Source organism: Sphaerodactylus townsendi, linkage group LG05 (assembly GCF_021028975.2).
Source record: "Sphaerodactylus townsendi isolate TG3544 linkage group LG05, MPM_Stown_v2.3, whole genome shotgun sequence".
NCBI lineage: Eukaryota > Metazoa > Chordata > Lepidosauria > Squamata > Sphaerodactylidae > Sphaerodactylus > Sphaerodactylus townsendi.
In genome coordinates this window covers 22,773,405-22,790,226 of record NC_059429.1, presented here as the reverse complement: position 1 = coordinate 22,790,226, position 16,822 = coordinate 22,773,405, and the positions used below count along the sequence as shown (strand labels likewise).

General features: G+C 44.9%; 1 protein-coding gene across 1 annotated transcript in view; it reads left to right on the top strand.

Moving 5' to 3' along the window:
• The first annotated feature begins 5,786 nt into the window (after positions 1–5,786).
• CACNA1E (calcium voltage-gated channel subunit alpha1 E) overlaps positions 5,787–16,822 on the top strand; it is a 485,501-nt gene continuing 474,465 nt past the window's right edge. Inside the window, 1 exon segment of the mRNA XM_048497813.1 lies at positions 5,787–5,885. Within this exon segment, the coding sequence (XP_048353770.1) occupies positions 5,848–5,885 (38 nt within the window). The 5' untranslated portion in view covers positions 5,787–5,847.

Below are 16,822 nucleotides of genomic sequence, written 5' to 3'. Positions count from 1 at the left end.
TCCTCTTCTTCCTCTTCTTCTTCTTCTTCTTCCTCTTCTTCTTCTTCTTCTTCTTCTTCTTCTTCTGCTGCTGCTGCTGCTGCTGCGGGGTTAACCAAGCAACTTGGGCCTTGCCATCGCCTGCCTGAGCTGAGAATATAACCTAGGATATGTCTGAACAGCCACTAATTGCAAGATAGTGTCAGTATTGATAGCAAAAGGGCCCGAAGAAGAAGAGTAGTAGTAGTTTGGATTTATACCCCCTTTCTTTCCTGTAAGGAGACTCAAAGGGGCTTATAAACTTCTTTCCCTTCCCACCCACAACAAACATTCTGTGAGGTGGGTGGGGCTGAGAGATCTCCGAGAAGCTGTGACTAGCCCAACGTCACCCAGCTGGCGTGTGTTGGAGTGCACAAGCTAATCTACTTCCCCAGATAAGCCTCCACAGCTCAAGTGGCAGAGCGGGGAATCAAACCTGGTTCTCCAGGTTAGAGTGCACCTGTTCTTAACCACTACAACACTGCTGCTGCCTTTACCATTATTGTGTGTGAATGTGAAGTTCCGTCAAGCTGTAGGTGACTTATGGCAACTCCACGGGGGGCGGGGGGAGGACTTTCAAGGCTAGCACTGTCCTCTCCACCTGTGTGACTGCTGGCTGCTCACAGGACTCAACCAACTATGGCTCTGAAGATTTGGCCAGCTGAGACTTTGATGGAGCCAGGTCATCATGCCAGTATTCCTCATCCTCCTCTGCTGGGGAGCCCACCTAAGCACAGATCCATCCTTCTATGCTCGTGACAGTTAACAGGATGTATAGGATGTAACCCTGTTGACGATTGCATGGTGCCTCTGCCTAAAGCCTTGGATGGCCCAGTATTCTTGTTCGAAAGCCTGTGATCTTGGCTACTATCTGGCATGGAATTCTGTACTAAATGGACCCTGTGGCTGATTTGTTTTTGTCCCCTTAGTGAACTAGTTCTTAAAAAGCTGCCTCGCAGTATGGAAGTCCCGCGACAGAGCAGAAATTCCTTGTACTCAAGTTCGTCCACATGAAAAATGTTTCACGTCTGTTCTGTTCGTCATTTGTATAAAAAGGCTTCATATCCACTCGAATGCCACAACAGGCAATTCGTCCCATTTCTTTCTAGCAGCAGCAGCAGCATACTACTTGCTGACTCACTGACAGTAATTGTCCTTGCAAATTTGCTCAAATCCAGACAGTGAAATCCCAGCACAGGGAACATGCTATTGGTACCAGGGGAGAGTTTTGTATGTAGGGGTACATCGCCACCTACTGTTTGAGACACTTCCTTGCATTAATTTTACTCCGTACTTGTGGATAGCAGCGCAAGGCAACCTTGCAATGTTTTACTGTCTTTGGAAAGCGTGGGTGTTAGTGGGCAGGGAGGCAATTAGGAAAAAAAATGACCCATTTAGCACAGTTGCAAAGCAGATTAACCAACCATGGCTGGGCATGCGGTCACATTGCAAATAGGAAAGATGAATCATTAAACTAAACTATTTAGTGTAATTATGTGTTGACAGATTCTTGCCTGGAGCTGTTATTATATCCGTGTGTTTATCTTTTCTGCCAATTTATGCCGGAGTGGAATTCAGCTGAAGAAAAAAGGGTAGTTGTGCCATCCCTCTGCCATAATCTGGATTAGTACGATGTACTGAAAGCATGAAACAAGAATAAAACAAGATAAAACATTAACAACCATTTAAGTTTCTAAACATCCATGTCGATTTCTGTAAGATAAGTAAAAGACTATAGGATACCCCAGGATGATAACAAAGACGTATGCTTGCCGTACCATTTAGAACAGGGGTCTGCAACCTGTGGCACTCCTGATGTTCATGGACTACAATTCCCATCAGCCCCTGCCACAATTGGCCATGCTGGCAGGGGCTGATGGGAATTGTAGTCCATGAACATCAGACCCCTGATTTAGAATAACTAGGCAGGGCTGGATTTGCTTAGGCTCACTTTAAATTTCACTCCTTTGTGGGTTTTCTTACTTATTTATCATGATTATATGTTGGTATTACAGAAAGGATCTTAAAAATGGTGGAGGAAGTACAGCCGTAAACACAGGATACCACTGAATAGGCAAGCAGTTGCCAGTGTGTGTATGTGTGTGACTTTCTTCCACTGAGAGCCATCATGGTGTAATGGTTAAGAGTGGTGGCTTCTAATCTGGTGAACTGAATTTGTTTCTCGGCGCCTCCACATGAAGCCTGCTGGGTGACCCTGGGCCTGTCACAGTTCTCTCAGAACTCTCTCTGCCTCATCTACCTCAGAAGGTGCCTGTTGGGGGCAGGGGAAGGGAAGGCAATCATAAGTCACTTTGAGATTCCTTTAAAAAATGATCAGGCTGGCCTCCACGAGGGGCAGGGCCTTTTCAGCCCTGGCCCCTACCTGGTGGAACAGGCTCCCTATGGGGATCAGGGCCCTGCAGGACTTACAGAGTTTCCGCAGGGCCTGCAAGACGGACCTGTTCCACCAGGCGTTTGGCCAGCCTGGTTAAAAATACATCTACCATGTCATCTGGCCTCCCGTGGGCACAAAAAGGAGGGAGGGGGGCAGCCGGACGCCATCCACATTTTTACATGGGTTCTGTTTTATGTAACTGATATTTAAATTATGTTTTAAGGTATGTTTTAACCTTGTTGTGAACCGCCCTGAGCCCTCAGAGGGAGGGCGGTATATAAGACAGACAGACAGACAAACAAACAAACAAACAAACAAACAAACAAACAATAAATAAATAAATAAATAAATAAATGCAGAGAAAAGTGGGGTATTAAAAAAACAACTCTCCTTCACTTTTCTTTTGTTCTTCTCTTTGTTTATTTCAGGCATACCCCACTTTTCTTCCCAGTGAGGCCCTGAAGGGGCTTACAGCATTTTCCTCTTACAACAGCAATTCTGTGAGGCTATCAGAGAGAGAGGGATGCACACGTACACAGATGCCGTAGTTAACCCCGAGAACTTCCATAGCAGGGAAGGGATTTGAATCTGGGTATCCCAGGTGTTAGTCTGACCCTCTGACCAGTGCACGGGCTCTGCTTTTGGCCCCTGGCTCTTCACTCTGTTGCCTCTGGTTGTTCCTCCATTCTGTATCACTGGAAATAAACCCTAAAGCCACTGGGTCCCTGGAGAAACTTTTCTCTTAAAGCTTTCTTTGATTGTTGGGTACTGATGAGGAAGGCAAGCTTGTATTTGGGCACAGGAAAATTGTGAGTTTTGCTGGCTGGGGAGAGAATAGGATCTTAAGAAACCTTCCTTTATTTGGCTACCAGCAGAGGTGGGATCCAACCAGTTCTTGAGTGCCGAGAAGGGGTTACTAAAGCAACCTCCCTGCCCAATAGGGACTGGAGGTGCGTGTGTGCGGCGGCGCCACTGTTTGAATCCCACCACCATCGGAACCTGTTATTAAAATTTTTGGATCCCACCACTGGACCAGTAATTAAAACACTAGAATCAAAGGCCAAGGGCATGCTAGGTTCATGGACAACAGACTCCTTGCAGATACAGGGTTTGCATTCACTAATACTGCTTCTGCAGCAGTGAATGCAAATGCGAATACAAATGTAAATGGACTGATAACCCCACCGGCAATACAATGCCGTCAACCACACTTTTGCCTAGCAAGTTCCACCCAAACACTTACTGATTGGTTCCCCACCCTGGGACATGGACAATATATACCCCACTAAAACATTCCCTTCTCACTGGACACAGTGTGTAACAGACTTCCCTCTATGATACACCTCTGAAGATGCCAGCCACAGATACAGACGAAACGTTAGGAACAAGATCCACCAGACCACGGCCACACAGCCCCACCAGAACCAGTTGAATCCACCCATGAAAGCCTTCGACAATACATCTTCCTTTCTTTCTTTACCTTTGGGAGTGCAGAACTGGGAACAAGGAATATCCAGTGATGGTTTCCTAAGAATGGATTCATCATATTTTTAGGGAAGGGGCAGCAAGTTCCATTGGAATGAGTGGCACAAAGTTTCTTTACAAGATTTGTATGTAATGAGTGAGAGAGAAAGAGAGATCACATGGACACCAGAAATCCCTCGTGTCTGTTAGATTTATTTATAGATATACATATATGGTTATCTTGGAGCGAATTAGTGGGCACCCTATGGCATCAAAGAGGTTTTTGCAAGCTAGCCCATTGCTGGTTTGAGCTGCCCGTTCAGTCAGGAAGTGACTGTCTTTGTGTTGAACAGTATTCGCCAAGCCCTTAGTTCCTGGAATGGCATGTTGGAGGAGACTTCACACCTATGGGCTTTGTTGTATGCAAACGTTAGAAAGCCAGGGGTAACACTGTTTACATTTGGAATCAGGGTGGGCTTGCCCCAAACCCTTGTGGGCTGCTTTCTAATACTAACTTGCACTAGGGGTGCTTATTTGATTTTTTAAAAGGATTTAAAATGCTCAATTGTTAGCTCCCTTTGAAGGTAATTCCCAACTAAGAAGCTGACCAAAGGCTTAAACAAAGCAACAACAGATACAAAAGAAAAGCAGGTTGAGAGTAAGCAGATTCTGTGAGAAGAAGAAGAGGAGGAGTAGTTTGGATTTATACCCTGCCTTTCTCTCCTGTAAGGAGACTCAAGGTGGCTTACAAGCTCCTTTCCCCTTCTCTCCCCACAACAGACACCTTGTGAGGTAGGTGGGGTTGAGAGAGTTCTGAATAACTGTGACTAACTCAAGGTTTCCCAGCAGGAATGTAGCAGTGTGGACACACTTCCGGTTCACCAGATATGCCTCTGTCACTCTGTTGGAGGGGTGGGAACCAAACCTGGTACTCCAGATATGAACCCATCTGCTCTTAACCACCTACACCACGCTGGCTCTCTAAGGAAGCAATAGAATGATTAATCAGGATTTCCCAAAACAGTAGGTGCCATTTTTCCATACTTGAGAAAAACAGTGGGCATGAATCAGATCCAGTTATTGTCACTATCAAGATCAGCAAGCACTATTAACAGTGAGAACAGTGAGCGCATATAGGTGTTTGGGCAACCATAACCCTTGCAGGCTCGTGCTCAGTTTAGATCAGGGATGTCCAACTCTGGTGCTTCAGATATTCATGGACTACAGTTCCCATCAGCCCCTACTGGCCATGCCAATGGGGGCTGATGGGAATTGTAGTCCATGAACAGCTGAAGCGCCAGAGTTGGGCACCCCTGGTTTAGATGAAATCACAAAGCCATTATAATTTATAGTGATTTATCAAACACTGATTTCAATTTGGGGATATTTATTGTGATAGGATGTTGTTTTTGATAGGACAGAGGGCAGCTTGCCCGTGCATGATTATAAATGCAGCGGCGTCCCCTTCCTTGTGTGAAAGAGGTCCTGGAAAGAAACCAGGTGGTAACTTTTCTTCTCTTTCTCCATCCCTAGAGTGATGCTCTGCGAAGGCACGCATGATGTTCAGCTTCAGCACGTGTTCCATCAATGCTCACATGCTCTCTGAGGCAGGTCCCTTTCCTGCCGGTGGGTCGAGCGAGCTGGACAGCAATGCTCAGAGATACGTCCTGGCCCTGCCAGAGGAAGAGGCATGGCAGAAGCACCGGCTGGGTCTGATGCAGTCGACTCAATCCTGCAACTTGCTCGAGCCGGAGGCCTTGACAGACAGCCTCATCTCGCGCACCGCCAGCTCCGACGCCCTCTACGAACTGCGGTCGCAGGAGCAGGAGTCTAGTTTGGGCTTGGATGGGAGCAGCACCTTTGACTTGGGACAGAGCCAGCTCATTCCTGTGAGCCCAGAGGTCATCAAACGTCGGCGAGGGGGGCTGATCGAGCAGAGGGACATCATCAAGGCTCACCAAGCGCATAAGATGCAGAGCACACCGCAGGCAAGGCGGAAAGAGTGGGAGTAAGTATGAGGCTGGGTTCTCAAAGTTCTCACAGGCTGGGTTCTCAAAGTGCCTTCCTTCCCAGCTGTGATGACACCAGCAGGGATGAGCTTGGTGGATGGTCTGGTCAGCCTTCTGCAGCTGTTCTGTTTACAGAGTTTTGCTAAGGGAAAGCCACTTTGTGTGTAAGTGGTGTCATGTCACTTCCAACTTATGGAATCCCCATAGAGCCGTGGTGGCGAACCTTTGGCACTCCAGATGTTATGGACTACAATTCCCATCAATTGGCCATGCTGGAAGGGGCTGATGGGAATTGTAGTCCATAACATCTGGAGTGCCAAAGGTTCACCACCACTGCCATAGAGTTTTCAAGGCAAGAGGCTTTCAGAGATGGTTTGTTGTTGCTTTCCTCTGCATAGCAACCTTGGTGGTCTCCCATTCAAGTACTGTCCAGGGCAGACCCTGCTTAGCTTCTGAGGAGATCAGGTCATCCAGGTCAAGGCAAACTCTCTTTAAAACACCTATTATGCTTTTGAAAAACTTTCTCTTGATTTGTAACCTGCTTGTTTCAGACAATAGGATAGGATACTTAGAATAATTTCTATCAGGATAGAAATCTGCCAAGATCCTTGATATAATGGGGGAAAATCCATCCCGTTCATATCTTTCATCCCTTTCATATCATGCCATCATATCTTGATGGTATGAGAAAGGCTCTGGAGCCTCCTGGTTCCATTTTTTAAAAATGTAAATTTTATCAAGTTGAATGAATTGAAGCTCCAAATCTGGCGTAACTAGCTACACAAAGGGAGGAGACTACAAGCGCACCAACACCATGAATTTTCTGAAAGCAGACAGGCTCTTCCTTGAGTGATGAAAATTATCTCAAACACTGTCATTACAGTTGAGGATGCCACAAGAGTGACAGTAATAACAAAAATAGAACACAATGTACCAACTATATAATAAAAGGCAATTAGGTAGATGAGCATATGTAATCAATCAAATAAGTCTCAATGGGCTGAAAGAATTCGTCGGAAAGGAGGGTGGGGAGGCACAAGAAAGAAACACGGGATATAGTTTTTAAAAAGGAGGAATGACAGCATTAAACTAATAGCCCGTATTGTTACTCTTGAAGCTTTAACATTTGCTAGAAAGAGATAATTATACTTTTTATTACATTTCCGCAGTATTACACAGAATGTATAGCTTGCTGTATGCATGATTATTCAGAGGCAAGTCGCTCAAGTTAATGTGCGTAAAATTATTAATTAAAATGGTTAAAATTTACAAACCATTAAAAATGCAGCCATCAAAAACCCAATTAAAAGAGCAATAAACAACAATTGCTAAACCTCCACTCCTAAATAGACTTACTGTTTCCCCCTTTTCGTGTCACACCAAAGCACATGCTTAAACTCATGTTGTGTATTTTTAAAAGGTACAAGCAAAACTTTTAAAAAATTAGACATTTAGAATGTTTCCCAAAATGCATTCAACAACCTTGATGAAGATCCCCCACCCCCACATTTTAATATTTATTAATTAAACAATTTTAATTAATAATAATAAACGACATATCGGTAAATTCAAATAAACATAACAATTACAACAAAGTGAAGACTTCGGACGTGATGGCAAGTCCTATCCTGATTAGACCAAGCAAGTAAAATACAAGTTTCAGGGACTATAAATTGAACAATTATGAAAAAAGAAGCCTATATTTCAAGGGGACTCTTTGTGACATTTCATTTCTTTAAATAAGAACTAGGGAAATTTGAGGAGGGCCCCAAGATGGCGACGGCATAGCGGCATCCTGTAAGACTGTCTCAGTTTTACCTTCTTTCTTTTAGTTTTAGTTCTACTGATTAAATTTTATCAAACTCAAAGGAACTCTTCTCCTAGTGTAATTTCTCTTAGTCGCAGCAAACACAGCAGTCCCTAGACATGCTCATAGGGCAGCAGCAGAGTTTCATAGAGAGAGAAGCTTGGAGACACAAAGCTTCTGAACATAGACAGAGATCAAGAACTACAAAAGAGCAACAACTGGCTCATAATAAAACACCAGGCTTAATCAACATCCGGTGTCCCAGGGGAACAATCCTATTTAAAGGAACATACGTCACACCTAGACTGTTTTTAGTCTGGTTGTGGTGGGTTTTCCAGGCTGTGTGGCCGTGATCTGGTGGATCTTGTTCCTAACGTTCCGCCTGCATCTGTGGCTGGCATCTTCAGAGGTGTATCACAGAGGGAAGTCTGTTACACACTGTGTCCAGTGAGAATGGGAATGTTTTAGTGGGGTATAAAATTGTCATGTCCCCAAGTGCGGAACCAATCAGTAAGTGTTTGGGTGGAACTTGCTATGCAAAGGTGTGATTGATAGTATAGTATTGCAGGTGGGGTTTTTCAGTCCAGGGAATGATTCACATGTGCTTCCAATTAGCTCTGGCCTTGTCTGCTTGATAAGGATTCTATATTCTATGAAGTTTGGTTTCTGAAACTATTATTGAAGTGTGTTGCTAACAGAAATGAGCCAAAGAAAATGACACTGTTCATCAAATGTCATGGCTCTCCCTACCCAGAAAGCATGTAACCAAACCAAAATGGACCAATTTTGTGCTGATTCTCTAGCAGCAGAAGATGTTTGCAACAGCTTCAAACATCCAAACATGTTTGCCATTCTAGATCCTGACATAGATCCACCTGTAGCTTTACCTTCCACTTCCTCAACACTCCCAGTCTCTTTCAACTGATCTGCTTGAAATGTTTGTAATGCTAACTTTTTTTTTCTTGGCCTGGCAAGATCTGGAATTCAGACTCACACAACCACGAATTTGGCAATGCTACTACTCAAACAGGAACATCTTCTAATCCAGTGTTTCCCAACCTTTTTGAGGTCAGGGTACCCTTGACCTCACTCTTCATATCTCACGATACCCCTGGCACCACCCCCACCTTCCCCTTCCATTGCCCCTGCTTGCCACACCCCCACCTTCCCCTCCCAAGGTAAAGGGAAGCACTGGGGGGTGGGGGGGTGGCTGCTGACCTTGCAGCAGGCCCTGCCCCATGGGCCAGCTCCATGTCCTTGCTGGCGCTGGTGGGAGACACCACAAAAATGAGGAGGGCGGTAGTGTTGCCGCGGTACCCTTGGGACATGCTCATAGCACTCTAGGGTACCACGGAACCCTGGTTGAGAATGGCTGTTCTAATCCCTCAGTATTACTTGATCTTTTTATCAAAACAGGCTATACTGATTTCAAAGACCTTTGAACTGCTATCAATGAACTTTTCTAATTTGACAGGGAAAATTGATGACCTCAGCAAATTGTGCCAGCTCCAACATGCTGCCAGATACTTTGTTTGCTCTAATCTGCATAGATCAGAGGCCTTAACTCTTCAGAAATCTCAGGTGGCTATTTTTTATGTGAGACACTAGACTAAACTATAAAAAATGGACTAGTTACAATTCCATCAAGAGCTCAGTAAACTATTGAAATGTAACTACAATAACTACAATAAGACTGAACTTATGCCCTATGAACTTCTTTCTCTGATAAAAAAAAATATAGAAGACTGGTTTTGACATTCATGACACCATCATCTCTGAGGCAGATTCCACACGGGCCAAAAACAGCGGTGTGAAAATGGTGTAAACCCTTTTACACCGTTTTAAACCCTTTTACACCATTTTCACACTGCTGTTTTTGGCTCACGTGGAATCTGCCTGAGCCACCTGCTCAAACAGTAAACTTTTTCATTCACAATATATTATAATGAGAAGAGTTTTCAAAAATAACAAGATTGTTGCCCTCTGCGACCCTGCCCTTTAAGGAAGAAGAACTGAAGCCTCTGTCATCAATACTATAAATACTGAGGATGCTAATACTAAAAATCCTTCAAGGAGCAGTGAGGAGGTAAATTCACCCTGCACTCTCATTAAAGAACAACTTAATTGCATTACGAAGCAATGGAAGCATCAAGACAAAACTCTGCAAGACCTGGTGGATGCCACATGTCACAAGGCTAGAAGTAATGTAAGTCCATCTGATCAATTTTTGGCTGATTGTGACATAGTCAGTAAGTACAACCGCTTAGCTTTCTGTCCTCTGGGTGATCCTCCAGTTGATCCTCCTTGGGTGATCCTCCAGTTAATCCAAATAATGATTTCAATGTCTCTCCTTTAGCGAGTTGTGCAATACTGGAGGATAGTGTCAAAAATTCTCACCTACATTTACCTTGCAGGGATTCAAATGCAATAGTGCAGAAATTAGTTCAACTGAAAGAAGCCCTCTGCCAGTCTAGCAGTCAAATGATATCTTCCATCAACCGACCAGCTGTTACTATCGAATACAGTAGTTCAACCTCTTAACTCTCCACCTTTGGGTATGGACTTAGCTGAGATGAATCATTCATTGCTTGGGTTGTTGTCATATAGCAAGCCCTCGGCCCACACAACGTGCACCCTTCAGACCACAGCAGCCCTCCAAACGCATCAGCTCTGCCCTGACCCGGGATGTGCACAGCCGCCATGGTCTGAAGGGTGCACGTTGCGTGGGCCGAGGGCTTGCTCCTGCCGAGACCGGGCCAGCAGTGGCAGAACTGGTGCTGCCGGACCTCCCTCCTCCGGCAGAGGCCGGATGTGGCGGTGGCTGCGTTGCTGGTGGCGTGGAGGTGGGCGGCGTCACCCTGGGCCGTGTCCCTGCTGGGGCACAAGGCAGCAAAACCCCTCTGCCTCCCGTGGCGGCGAACAGTTCTCCTAAAGGGCCTCCTCTCCATCGGCGTTGTCGGGCATGTGCTATGGAACTGTGGGGACCATGAGGGCGCACCGCTCTAACGGGCGCAGCGTTCAGCGTCTTAGCATCCACCTTGTGAGTGAAAAAAGCATTTTATCTGGCATAGGTGAGGTATTCGGTAGAAGTGAGTGTGGCAAAACACGCTCGCTTGGGTGAGCAGAGGTCCCTGGAAAATGCAGCCGATTTGGTCCACGCGTTTCGGTGTTAGAGCATCAGTAACACATACACAGTTAGCTTTATATATATTCATATATATATATGAACCTCGGATTATTGGCTTTCACACTTTTGGTGTACTGGGGGAGTGAGGTGATTGTACCTCCCCCCAATTTAATATTTTACTAGTGGGGGGACCTGTGGCCCACTCTGGATATATAGTTGCATTCATGTGCTTACATAGCTTAACTTTTAAAATACCTGCTTTTTTAATTTCTTTCATGTTCTTTTTTTGCAGATGTTATTAGATGTTTTATTTTGGGTTACCACATCCCCTGCATGATGCTGGCAGGGGATGATGGGAACTGTAGTCCATGACATCTGGAGGGCCACGAGTTTGACACCTATGGGTTAGGCCAGGGGTCTGCAACCTGCAGCTCTCCAGGTGTTCATTGACTACAATTCCATGGACTATAATTCCATGGTGGCAGGGGCTGATGGGAATTGTAGTCCATGAACATCTGGAGAGTCGCAGGTTGCAGACCCCTGGGTTAGGCATTTGCTCATATTTGTGAACTCTTAAGGTTAGGGCAAGTTATACACTATATACACTGAGCATAAACTGCTGTAAGAGCAGAAGCTGTAGGAATTGCCAACTGGGGGAATCTGCTGAACATCCTTCTCAAAGTCTTTGAGAAGTGGGCCTTCTTCTGAAAGCCCCTCCCACCAAATCCAAGAAACCCTGTTCATGTGTGTTGAACCCAGCCGGCTGAAGGTTAACTGCTGAATAAGAGATGGTCTCCATGGCAGCTGTGCCTGGGATACGTGAGAGCCAAGAAGAAAAGTCCCTCTTCCCGAACTGCACCTCAGAACAAACAGAGCCAGTTCCCAAATCCCCTGTGTCAAACATTGCTAAGCAACTGGGAAGCTGCATTCCTCAGCCTGAGGAGACCGTGGCAGCATTTAAAAGTGCGGTTGCAAAGATCTCTACATTAGGGGTCAGCTGTTATAGAGGCCCAGAGCCTTCATACACCATGCAGGGTCAGAAGCGCCCCCCCCCCCAAATTGCCACTTTCATTATGTACCTCCATTTTTTTTCTTTTGCACCAGTCAAGAGAGACAGACAAAAACCATTTATGCACATGTGGTCTCCTTCACCGTGAGTGTATATTCCCTTCGGGTTGGATTCTTGACTTTGCACACTTTTGCCCCTCTCCCAGGTGGAGTCTGCACAACACAAATACAATATCTTCAGGACATTATTAAAAGTGTTTGGAGGAAGAACTCTGCACGGCTCTCTTCCCTAGAGGTCTGAAACCTGTTTTATTTATCTCAACCTGTTTTTTTTTTCAAAAATTGCTAAACTAGCGACCCCCCCCCCTCCTGGTTGAAGACATTTCCTACTCACTGAGCGAATGCAAAGCTGGCAGGGGACACTTTATTTCTCCCACCTGAACCTCTTATTTTTGCTGCTGTGCCCGCCATTTTGCGTGCTGCAGCAGATACTTTGTGAAGACTCCACACGGAGGTTTCCTCTGCTTTCAGCTCATCCATGAGTGATTCAGTGTAAAAAGAAAGTTTTTGTCGTTGCCTTGAGGAAATTGTCTGTGAAACTACGGCACAAACATGCGCATATTGCAGCTTCTCTAATCGTGTCACCATAGCTTTGCAGACATCCCTCTCAAAACAAAAAAAAGGGGGGAAATGCCATGTGCATGGGATCACTAGGCCAAACAAACTTTGTTCATCTACTTTTCACAAGGAACTTGCGTGCATAGGAGCTGCAAGCAGATGAAACCTCTGTGAAAAATGGCAAGGCAGGAGAAACTCTGCAGCAGCCCACAAAATGGCAGGTGCAACTGTGAAACTGACAAGAGCTCCGTGCGGCAGGCGAGGAAAAAAAAGGTTTGTTTTGGCTGGCAACGCTTGTGCTGTGGGAACACAAAATGCCCAAATAGATATTTTTACAATGTCATAAAGACATTACATTCACGTTGTGCGGAATCCACCCCAGATTCACCGTGCCTCGGATCAGAAAATCTCCGCAGTTTCCAAAACTTCTGAAAGCGTATTTCCTCTCGCTTTGCAGGGAAAGCGAAGGAAGACAGCATGCATTTGGCTTGCATCAGGGTTCTTGTTCCTCTGTGCCTTCTCCCACCCACTCCACAGCAGTTCCTCCCACGTTTTGGGGCAGCGATTCAGAGTGATCGGAAGAACTTTCTCTTTTTCGTTTAGTTTAACACTGCCTGTCTGTCACTGGAGGAATAGTCCAGTGGAATATATATGGTCCAGCAAAATAATGCTAGACCCAAGGTGGCGCGCGCATGCGCGCACACGCACGCACACACACACACACACGCACACACACGCACACGCACACACACACACAGGCAGCAGAGAGCAACCTCCCCAGCTGAAGGTTGCACAGGGAAGAATAGGTGGGTAAAATATTGGATTGGCTAGGGACACTTCGCAGCAGAAGAATCCCACTTAAACAAAAAAAGCGGGGGGGAACTCACTGGAGAGCTGATGGGTGTGGGGTAATCACTGCATGCATAAGGGGTCAAAGAGTAATGGTGGCCCTATTCAGTCTTGTCTGAGGCACCTGCAGAATGCAGGAAGCTGCAAAGGCATGGTACATTCTCCTTTGCAAACGAATATTCTCCAGCTATTTTGTGAATATGCTCTGAAGGTCTGGTGGCTATATCTGGCTCTTTGGATGTTACACGAATGCATAGTTTAATTAAAGTCTGGATAATGTGATTCGTTGGATACAGGCTGCTGTTGAGAATACGCCATATATGGTTGCCTAGGGAACAGCTGGCAACTGACGGGAGTCAAGGGTGGGTAAGGACATTGGAGTTGCCATCAGCATGGAAGCATTAAGTCACTTCTGGGGAAACCCAAAGATGACATTGTGCCCCTCTAGGAATTGCCACAAACTCTGTGATTTGACAGGTTTTTCCCGGAAGTGATGTAACACTGTTATGCTGATAGCAGGCTTTTTCTTATTTTTCTCCCATCAGCTGACAGAGTGGCAGCAGGTAGCATGGGGTTGCCAGCAGGGGCTGCCAGTGGGAGCAACCTTAATGTCAAAGCAGGATCTCAAACCCTGGTCTGAAGTTGGTTTGCTAACTTTAGCTTCATGAGTACAGACTTCCCAGCTAAAACTGTGACTTAATTCTAGTGGTTCCCAAATTCCTTCCTTGCACACAGAGTTCCTTCCTGGCTACAAAGATTCTTGGCCAGAAGAAAGGCAATGAACTCAGCATTTGTTTTGTGGGAACGGATCAGAATGTGTATAAAAATTGTATTTGATTAAGTTATAGAACCAAAGAATTGCAAAGAATCAAAATGGGAGCTTCTGTGTAAGTGACCAAAAGCCTGCATGTTTTGCAACAGGTCAAAGGAATGTTACCAGTAGCTTGCTAGTGACTATGCAAGCAAGCAAGATAACATCTTTGACATCTTGGCACTGAGGGCCTACGTGACAGCAGACAGATGCATTTTATAACTTTGGTTTTTGGGTTAGAAATGAATGTGATTAGTTAAATCAACAAAGTGTTTTTCTATATAGTTAAATGAGCACAGAGAAATGATAATGAGAGTAATTTACATGTATTAGTATTTTACTATAATTCTATTGTGTTAGAATCAGTGTATGCATAACTCTTGTAAACCATGTTTTAACATTTCAAACTGGGGAATTGTTAGAAACATTTCATGCTGGGAAAAGTAAGTTTTATGAGCCAATGGAATCCTGCAATGCCCTGGAGGTATAGCTCTCTCTGGGAGAAACCTAGCAAAACGGGTTTTTCTTGAAGACAGCAAGCTAGCTTGATGGCTGTTCTTTGTATATGCATAGAGGGCATAAGCTAACAGCATGTAGCGTTTGAATTACAGAAGGAATGTGAAAATACGTAGAGTAAGGGGCTGCCTTCATGTGACCAGATCTATCCAATTAGATTTTTAAGGTATATGGATTATAATACGTGGAACAAAAGGGGAGGACTGTGTGACGTCTGTACTCTTTGCATCTACAAAAACTAAGGCTCTTCCTCTACTGGGTGTGACTCTTTCGAGAGCCACCCAGGAGAGGTCAACCTCCTGTAACGATCTAAATTCTGTGTCTATCACTCGAGGGCACCAAGGGCGTGTCTCTTCCTCGGGAGAGTTCACATTCTGTAATCTTATCTACATTCTGCAAAGTAAAAACTGTCTGTTTGTTTCTAATGTCAGATGTCTTTTGCTTTATTTCTAATTTTAAGTTTTTCTTAAAACTAACTCAGCTGTGTAGGACCAGAGAGCGGCCCTGGCCCCACAGTTTGTTTGTTTATTCAATTTATATACTTCCCTCCCCCAAGGGGCTCAGGGCGGTTAACAACAATTACATACATGAAAACATGAAAACAGCTAAAACGTTCCACCCCTACAAAAGTCAAGGCAAACTGGAATCTGAGGGGCTGTCTGAGAGCCCAATCCTGAATCTGCAAACCAAAACTAGAAAAAAAATACCCCATGTCTGAACTGAGAACCCTGACTTTCACATCACTCAGGCCTCTTCCACACATGCAGAATAATGCACTTTCAATCCATCTCCAGTGCAGTTTGCAGCTGTGCAGAATAGCAAAATCCACTTGCAAACAATACAGAAAGTGGATTGAAAGTGCATCTTTCTGCATGTGTGGAAGGGGCCTTAGTGACTTTTCCTCCTTACAAGAACTCCTGAGTTCTTGCCTCCATGTTTTCCTCCTTTTGAGGGTCAGTACGATTGGACTCCCACCCAACCTTTACGATTCGAAAGCCTTTATTGGCATACAAAACAGACTAATTTAAAATACAGTTAAAATAGTAAAGAACCCAATCTTTACAATGCTCAGGGGGTTTTATGACTCAGAGAGTCACCAGCACCCATGGTGCAAATGTTGTGCCTACCTTAAAAAAAAAGATTCTCCAGAGCCCTGCATAGACTTCCCAAAAGCCGAAAATGTTCAGCTGTTTCGGATTTGGCTTTTCAGTTCTAATCAAATGGCACCTTATTTTTCAGTTTACCAGATCTAAATGCACAACTCCTAGTATGGGATATTTACTTTTCCTTCTCTTTTCACAAAGTGCTGTGATAAGCTGCTTTCACGGAAATGCAGCTCCAGGCTTTTTTATTCTTTTTCAAATTTTATTTAATAGGATTTGTCTCCTTGCTGCTGAGCTGGTAGCTTCATTTCAGCTGCTCTCCCTAGTCCATGTTCGGTTTCCAGGACAGAACAAAACTTGGGGAAGATGGCCGGGGGTGGGGGGAGGGAAGAGTGGGAAGCAAATACCTGAATTTAAAATTTAAAGATAAGGGTGTGGGGATGTATTTTTGTAGCTCAGGATAATTTTCGTTATTCAAAAGTAGAGAAAAGGTTGGCAACTCCTATCATAGGACCACTTGTCCATTCACAGTGGCTGATGGTGAGTCCCATGAATACCACTCTGTAGGAATGGAGCAGGCATCATAGTGTTCACTGAGAATTCTACATAACATGCAGGATTTCCATGGCAGATGTGCTGAGGTTGAGGAAGAAAGTATTGAACACACATGAAACAGCCTTATATTGGATAGGACCGTTAGGCAAGGTCAGTATTGTCTATTCCAGGGGTCTGCAACCTGCGGCTCTCCAGATGTTCATGGACTACAATTCCCATAAGCCAATTGGCCATGCTGGTAGGGGCTGATGGGAATTGTAGTTCCTGAACATCTGGAGAGCCGCAGGTTCCCTACCCTTGCCCCAGATAAACCTCCACAGCTCAGGCAGCAGAGCGGGGAATCAAACCCAGTTCCTCCAGATTAGAGTTACTGTGAAGGGTATGAAGGGCTGTATGTATGATAGCCAATACCTTAAACTGAGCCCATTAATAGCCAAGCCATGACATTCCAGACCAGTTGCAGTTTTGAACTGATTATGAGGGGAGACCAATGTACATTGCATTGCAGTAGTCTAGCCTTCATGTTACTGTGGCATGAATCC